This window comes from Myotis davidii, unplaced genomic scaffold, assembly GCF_000327345.1.
Source record: "Myotis davidii unplaced genomic scaffold, ASM32734v1 scaffold1970, whole genome shotgun sequence".
NCBI classification, from domain to species: domain Eukaryota; kingdom Metazoa; phylum Chordata; class Mammalia; order Chiroptera; family Vespertilionidae; genus Myotis; species Myotis davidii.
The window spans coordinates 75,213-84,116 of NW_006282154.1; the positions used below are offsets into that span (position 1 = coordinate 75,213).

The 8,904-nt window shown below is 45.8% G+C and overlaps 1 protein-coding gene across 2 annotated transcripts in view; it reads left to right on the forward strand.

The window, feature by feature from the left end:
• The window catches only part of PROSER1 (proline and serine rich 1), an 82,038-nt gene that overhangs the window by 59,004 nt on the left and 14,130 nt on the right, over positions 1-8,904 (forward strand). For both annotated transcript variants that reach the window (XM_006752684.2, XM_015566187.1), the window contains one exon: positions 2,291-2,335. In XM_006752684.2, coding sequence (XP_006752747.1) covers positions 2,291-2,335 — 45 coding nt within the window. The remainder of the gene's footprint in view (positions 1-2,290; positions 2,336-8,904) is intronic.

Genomic DNA, 8,904 nt, shown 5'->3' on the forward strand with positions numbered 1-8,904 from the left:
GATGGTCAGGCACGTCATAGCAACCGATTGTTCAGCTGTTCTGTTGTTCTGCCGTTTGGTCTATTTGCATATTAGGGTTAGGGTTTTACTAATACATGTGTAGTCAACAGTTTTTTATCTTTAAAATTTTATCTTTCATTGGTAGTGATCACCTTCATATTCTTCATGGTTGTCAGTATACAAAAACTAAAAAAAAAAGCTGTCTTATACTCCACTATTTGACTTCATATTCCATCTTTTTTATCCATTTATCTTTTGTTGGAATTCTATGCATTTTTACTTCTGTGCCTCTGAATTTATGGCTTCTTACTGTTTCTTCTGTTCTTTGATTTCCTTTCCTGATATGTTCATTCCAATTTTCTTTTAATAGAAAATGTCTCAAGTGCTTTCCTCAAAAAGGGCACATATAGTGCTATAGGTGAGAAACCAATTCCAGTTCATTCTCTTTTCTTTATCAGAACCTTAGTTTCTTTCTGAAATCTTACAAATAAAAGTTTCCTTATTTTTAGAGTTCAGAAATGCCTTTAATCTTGGAGTACAGATATTTCACCAAGAGGTCTAGGTGTGTATCTTATAATTCTTCCTATAACTCTGTAATCCCTTTGGATAGGAAAACTCCAAGTCTTTAAAGTTTAGGAAACTTTGTTTTAATTGTCCCTTTAGTTATTGGTTTTTCACCTGTTCTTTTTTCTCTGATACGTTTATTTTGTACTGTATTTGTCTTCTAAGTCACTTATCCATGTATGATACCTGTTTTTTGTAGTATTGCCATTTTCAATGGGATTTTTTTTCTTATTTTTATGTAAGTATTTAGCTGTTGGTAATTATTTCTAATCTTCACCATTCTTTGTAGTTAGTAATTTGGAGTCACATTTTTATATCTAAAAGTATTTACCTTCTCTACTTATATCTTATAGTTTGTATGTATTCTTAATTTGTATTATAGGTTTTTAAAGTTCTTTTTCATTCTTTTATTGCATCTCCAATTGGTAGACACCATCTATCCTAGTTTTTTGTTTGTATTAAGTTCCTTAAACAAGATATGTTCTTTTTTGGCTGACCATGTCAGGGCTTGTGTGTTCCCTTTGGACCTTACGCATATCGAATTATTGGTTTCTTGGACAGTTATTGTCTAGCAATGAGAGGTAATTTTTTTTTCTGTTGTATCTTTGACCAATGGTTTGGTTAGGACGTTTCCCATGGTGGATGCAAAGGAGTGTGGTTTAGGTTATCAGTCTCATGGGCTTCAACTCAGTTCAAAGTAGGGTAGTTTTTCTTGACAGCTCCTAGCATAGAGCCTTTTTCATAACTGAGTGCAAGTGGGCAGGGCCACTTTCTTTCTGTTTGCTTGGATGATCCACATGGCTTGCAAAATTGGTTCCTCAGATGGCAGTGGATTCTGCACGCAACATCTGCCTCCCACTTCTGAGTCATTTCACTGTTGTAGGGAGTGGTGCCCAGAAGTGACTGTCTGTTAGCTTAGCCAGTGACAGTGGTTCCTCTCTGCATTCCACATACAGGCTATGCTTTCATCTGGATGGTATATGTAGGCAGTCATCTTTCCAAAAAGTGTTCTTAAATCCTACATAATAACAGCCTAATATGCTAAGTGTCCTATCGGCCGGTCGGCCGTTGAACCAATCAAGGCTTAATATACTTATGATAAGCTAAGGCTGCTCAGCTGCTTGCTATGACATGCATTGACCACCAGGGGCAGACGCTCCGACCGGTAGGTTAGCTTGTTGCTGAGGTCTGGCTGATCAGGACTGAGCAAGATGGGCCAGACACGCTCTGGAGCCCTCCCGCAGTCCTTCCCTGGCTGGCCAACCTCCTGTGTCCCTTCCCGGCCCTGATCGTGCACCGGTGGGGTCCCTCGGCCTGGCTTGCATCCTCTCGCAATCTGGGACCCCCTCTGGGGATGTCGAAGAGCTGGTTTCAGCCCGATCCCACAGGCCAGGCCTAGGGACCCCATGGGTGCATGAATCTGTGCACCGGGCCTCTAGTATATCTATAATATGACAATGTTTATTCAAAACCTTACAAGTGAAGGAGAAATGTGGCAGCTGGTATAGGATCAATTACTCATGATCCTATCATTCTATATATAGTTACTACTACGATTCTTACTTATGTCCTCTTCCCACCTCTCTTGGCATAAGTGATTTTTCCTAACACAGTATACATACATATCCTGGGTTTTTCTTTATTTGGCTTCAGTCGTTGATTATTATTATGGTGTTAAATAATTTGACTAAAACTTGAAATTAACTTCTTATTAATCTTTATATAGAAAATGAAGACCTTTCCAATCAGTCAAAACCCACACAAAATCAAAGTAAGTACCAAATTTGATTCAGATATAACTGATTTCTGTCTTGATTGTCTGCTCAGTTGTTATTCACAGATAACAATTTGAATTGAGTGTATTTGGAATCTTTATGCTTTAGGGAAAGTTCCTGGTTAAACAACTTAACTGATCAGTACTTGATAAAAGAGACTTAATGTGGTACATTTTATATATATGACATGAAATGCACATGCTAACTGAATTTAAAATTAACTATATACCTTTGTATTGTATTTGCAACATTTTCAATGTAATCTAACTGCTAGGTGGATTATATCTACATATGCTTTACAGTACATTATAGTAGAAACCTCATTTCTTTCTGAATATAAACATATAAATGTGATAACCATTTTGAGAAAAACATGTCAGATACTACTTTAATTTAATACTTTTAATTTTCCAAAAAGGGTTTTTTTTTACTTTTTTAATTACAGTTGACATTTAATATTAAATTTCAAGTATACAGAAGCGTGCTTCGACATTTATATAAATTTCTAGAGAACCTCCCAATAATTTTAATACCCACCTAGCACTATAATATATATATAATCTATATAATAAAACCCTAATATGGAAATTGACCAAACGGCAGAACATCCGGACGCTATGACGCGCATTGACCGCCAGGGGGCAGATGCTAAATGCAGGAGCAGCCCCCTAGTAGTCAATGCGCTCCCAAAGTGGGAGTGCCACTCAACCAGAAGCCGGGTTCACGGCTGGTGAGTGCAGTGGCGGCGGCGGGAGCCTCTCCCGCTTCTTCTGCAGAGGACAGTGAGGAGCAAGGGATCCCAGACTGTGAGAGGGCACGGGTTGTGCTGAGGTCCCCCCGCCCTCCCGGTGCAGGAATTTCGTGCACCAGGCCTCTAGTAGTTATACACACACACCCACACACACACACACACACACACACACACACATACACATACACACACACACATATACATACATAGACATACATATCATGGTTCTATATAACTATAATATACTAAAGTATACTAGAGGCCCGGTGCACAAAAATTTATGCGGTGGCGGGGGGGGGGTGTCCCTCAGCCCCACTTTTGCCCTCTCACAGTCTGGGACCCCTCGGGAGATAATGACCTGCTGGCTTAGGCCTGCTCCCAGGTGGCAGAGGGCAGGCCCAATCCCTAGGTGCAGCCCCTGGTTGGGCTCAGAGCAGGGCCGATTGGGGAGTTGGGGCGCCGCCCCCTCTTATGCACAGAGCAGGGCGGATTGGGAGGTTGCAATGCCACCCACAGTCATGATCAGGGTAGGGCCGATTGGGGGGTTGGGGCGCCGCCCCCTCTTATGCACAGAGCAGGGCGGATTGGGAGGTTGCAATGCCACCCACAGTCATGATCAGGGTAGGGCCGATTGGGGGGTTGGGGCGCCGCCCCCTCTTATGCACAGAGCAGGGCGGATTGGGAGGTTGCAATGCCACCCACAGTCATGATCAGGGTAGGGCCGATTGGGGGGTTGGGGCGCCGCCCCCTCTTATGCACAGAGCAGGGCGGATTGGGAGGTTGCAATGCCACCCACAGTCATGATCAGGGTAGGGCCGATTGGGGGGTTGGGGCGCCGCCCCCTCTTATGCACAGAGCAGGGCGGATTGGGAGGTTGCAATGCCACCCACAGTCATGATCAGGGTAGGGCGATTGGGGGGTTGGGGCGCCGCCCCCTGTCACGCTGCTCCAGGGGCCAGGAGGCCTTGCGGCTCCACTGATCCCAGTGCTGGGAGGCCTCACAGCTCCGCTGATCCCGGGGTGTGAGGCCTGGCGGCTCCGCTGATTACAATGCTAGGAGGCCTTGCTGCTTCGCTGATCCTGGGGCATAAGTCCTCGCAGCTCCACTGATCCCGGTGCCGGGAGGCATATTACCCTTTTACTGTATAGGATAGAGGCCTGGTGCACGGGTGGGGGCCGGCTGGTTTGCCCTGAAGGGTGTCCTGGATCTGGGCAGGGGTCCCGCTTGGGCGCCTGGCCAGCCTAGATGAGGGGATGATGGCTGTTTGCAGCTGGTCACACCCCTTCAGGGTGGGGGTCCCCACTGGGGTGCCTGGCCAGTCTGGGTGAGGTGCTGACAGCCGTTTTCAGGCTGGCGGGGGACTGACGCTCCCCACCTCTCCTTTTTTTCTTTCTTTTTTTTTATCCTGGGATTTATTTACCTTCTATGGCTGTCCCTGGAGCTGAGAGCCAGCTTTAGCTCTGAGGCTTGGCTCCATCTCTGAGACCTCGCCTGCTGATCTGGGTTTGTTTGGGTTCTATAATTGAAACACTGTTGCAACTCCAGCTCAGCAGGCTGGCTGAAAGCATGGGGTTTATTTACCTTCTTTAATTGCAACATTGCTTCTTAGAGTGCAAGCTCAGAGGCCAGCAGCGGCAGGCAGGGAACCTTGGCTTCCTCCTTCACTGGAGCAAGCATGCCTCCTGTTCGCTTCAGCTGCCTGGCTGCCGGCCACCATCTTGGTTGGCAGTTAATTTGCATATCGCCCTGATTATCCAATGGGGAGCGTGTCGGAGGTACGGTTAATTACCATGTTTGTCTATTATTAGATAGGACTACTGTCTCAGTGCACGAAATTCGTGCACAGGGGAGGGGGTGTCCTAGCCCGGCCTGTACCCTCTCCAATCCGGAACCCCTCGGGGGATGTCCAACTGCCAGTTGGGCCTAAACTGGTAGACGGACATCCCTCTCGCTTGCCCCCAATTGCCCCCCATTGCCGGCCTGCTTGTCCCCAAATGCCCCTCCCGCCAGCCTGTTCACCGCCCACTGCCCCCCGCTGCTGACCTCACTCCCACTTTCCCTCTCCACTGGTCTGCTTGCCCCCAACTGCGCCCTGCAGGCCTGCTCACTCCAAACTGCCCCCCCCCTACTGTCCTTATCACCTCCAGCTGACACCCGCTAATGGCCTGCTTGCCCCCAACTGGCCCCACTGCTGGTCTGCTTACCCCCAAAGTCCCCATCCGCACCAGCCTGATCACCCACAACTGCCCTCCCCTCTTAGCCTCTTACTGCCTCTACCTTGGCCCCGCCACCATGGCTTTGTCCAGAAGAACGCCCAGAAGGACTCCTGGAAGGTCTCCCAGTCTAATTAGCATATTACCCTTTTATTTGTATAGATTAGTATAGATAGAGACCTGGTGCATAGGTGGGGGCCGGCTGGTTTGCCCTGAAAGGTGTCCCGGATCAGGGTGGGGGTTCCCTTGGGGCGTGGGGCGGCCTGGGCGAGGGGCCTGTGGTGGTTTTCAGGCCAGCAACGCCCCCATGGGATGAGGTTCCCCACTGGGTGGTGAGGGGCTGAGGGCTGTTTTCAGGCTGGCCACACCCCCTTCAGGGTGGGGGTCTCCACTGGGGTGCCTGGCCAGCCTGGGTGAGGGGCTGAGGGCCGTGTTCAGGCTGGCCACACCCCCTTCAGGGTTGGGGGGTCCTGCCGGGGTGCCTGGCCATTTTGGGTGAGTGGCTGATGGCAGTTTTTAGGCTGGCCAAACCTCCCAGCAGGGACCCTCACCCCATGAGGATGTGGCCATCCTGGGCGAGTGGCTGATGGCTATTTTCAGGCTGGCCACGGGCCCCTGCTAATCCCAGCTCTGCCTCATTCTGCAATTTACATGTTTCTCTTTTATTAGATAAGATAGTTATTACAATATTGACTATATTCCCTATGTTGTACTTTACATTCCCATGACTATTTTGTAACTGCCAATTTATAATTTTTAATCCCTTCACTTTTTCACCAAGCCCCTCAACCCTAAGGTTGTTCCTGGTATCTATGAGTTTGTTTCTGTTTTGTTTTTCCATTTGGTTTGTTTTTAGATTCTACATATAAATAAAATCATATGATATTTGTCTTTCTCCACCTGATTTATTTCACTTAACATAATACCCTCTAAGTCCATCTATTTTGTAACAAATGGTAATATTTTATTATTTTTTATGGCTGAGTAATATTCCATTGTATATATATAGTAACTCTTCTTTATCCATTTTTCTGTCCATGGACACTTAGGTTCCTTCCATATCTTGACTATTGAAGATAACACTGCTGTGAATGTAGGGATACTTATATCACTTTGAGTTAGTGTTTTGGATTTCTTCAGATAAATACCCAGAGGTGGTATTGCTGGCTTATGGTAGATCGGTCTATTTTGCATTTTTTGAGGAATCTCCATACTGTTACATATAGTGCCTGCACCAGTTTGCAATCCCACCAACAGTACATGAGAGTTCCCTTTTCTCCACATCCTTGCCAACACTTGTTTGTTGATTTATTGATGATAGACATTTTGACAGGAGGTAATATCTCATTGTAGTTTTAATTTGTCTTTCTCTGATGTTTAGTTACTTTGAGCATCTTAATATGTCTGCTGACTATCAATATGTGCTTCTTGGAGAAATATCTCTTCAGGGTGAAATCCTATATAATAAAAGCCTAATATACAAATTGTACACTCAACCAGGAGTTCAACCAGGAGTTTGAGCAGGGGGTGGGGCCGCCTAGCCCATCGCCCACGGGCCCTACCCCCGGCAAGCCCCGCCCCCGATCAGTCCCCCTACCCCTGATTGGGGGCAGTATTGGCCAGCTAACCTCCTGTATCCTTTCCCCCCAGGCACCCTGTCCTGATCTCCAACTGGGGCGGGTCACCTGGACCTCACCCATGCATGAATTTGAGCACCAGGCCTCTAGTTCCTTAATAAAATTATGTAGGTTTCAGGTGTACAATTATATAATACACCATCTGTATATTATATTGTGTCTTCTGTCCATTCCTTAACCAGATTGTTTGTTTTAGTGCAAAATTGTATAAGTTTCTTATATATTTTGGATATTAACCACTTATTGAATGTATCATTGGTGAATATATTCTCCCATTCAGTAGGTTGTCTTCTCATTTTATTGATGATTTCCTTTATAAAACTGTTTTAGTTTAATGTAGTCTAATTTTTTTGTCTTTTCTTTTTCTTACCTGAGCAGATAATATCCAAAAATATTTCTAATAGCATTGTCAAAGAATTTACTGCCTATGTTGATTTTTTTCTAGAAGATATATGGTTTGGGGTGTTACATTTAAGTCTTTAATTAATTTTGAGTTTATTTTCGTATATGGTGTAAGAAAGTGATCAAGGTATTTTTTTTTTTATTTATGTGTTTTCCAAAACTATTTAGTGAAGAGAGTGTCTTTTCCCCATTGTATATTCTTGCCTCTTTTGTTATAGATTAATTGACCACATATATGTGGGTTTATTTCTGAGCTCCTTATTCTGATTCATTGAGCTAGGTTTTAATTTTTGTACCAATACCATGCTGTTTTGATTAATATACCCTTTTGTAGTATGGTTTGATATTAAGTAGCATGATACCTTGAACTTTCTTCTTTCTCAAGATTACTTTCACTATTCTCAGTCTTTTTATTATACTAATGGCCTGGTGGACGAAATTCATGCATGGGGGGAGAGGGGGTGTCCCTCAGTCCAGCCTGCACCCTCTCCAACCTGGGACCCCTCGGGAGATAACTGGCAGTCGGACATCCCTCTCACAATCCATAACCGCTGGCTCCTAACTGCTCGTCTGCCTGCTTGATTACCCCTAACTGCTTCTGCCTGCCAGCCTGATCTTCCCTAACTGCTTCCCTGCTGACTTGATTGCCCCTAACCACCTCTGCCTTGGCCACAAACCCAGGACCCACGATTCCCTCCTCCAGCCGGCCACAGGCACCCTCCATCTGGTCAGCCATAGCCACCCGGGACACGGGACCCGGGCCAGCTTTGCCCAGGCCGGCAGCAGCCGCAGGGGATGGTGGGCAGGTGGCTTCGCCCGGGCTGCAGCCATAGGTGCTGACACCCGGGATCACTGGGTGGATGGCTTCTCTGTCTCCCAGGCCACAGCCAGCCACAGGTGCTGGTGCCTGGGACTGCGGGGTGGGCGGCTTCTCCGTCTCCCGGGCCACAGCCAGCTGCAGGTGCTGGTGCCGGGACTGCCAGCAGGTGGCTTTTCCCAGGCCTGGCTTTGTCAGGAAGGACATGTGAATGGTCATCCAGAACACATGCGGTCTAATTAGCATATTACCCTTTTATTAGAATAGATCATGGTGTGTTTTTTCTTGCCATCATTAACCATAATAACTGTTGCTTATGTATTAAAGTTCTATTCCTGCTAAGTCTAGAAGCAGCCTCAGAATCCTTCCCACCATTCATCTTAGGTCTGATGCTTAGATGATCAGAATTAATACCTGAGGTGAAGCCTCTTACTGCAGATGTATCCCAGAATATATGGCATCCTCTCTGCTTTATGCTCCAGCTAATAATGCATTGCCTCAGTCGTGTTGACTGAGGTCATTTTTCCCCTTGCAGTTTCTAGTAGTAGATTACCATCTATTGCCTAGGAAATAAAATTGTCTCCATGTAGATCGCAAAATAAGGCATTTTTCTCATCAATAAAATTTTATTCTTTCAGCATGAGTAATTTTGTCAACAACGTTTTGAGGCAGTAACAGTTTATAACAAATTGAGTGAATTATTGTTTCAGGTACTGTGCTGTGTCATACACAGATTTCATTTTG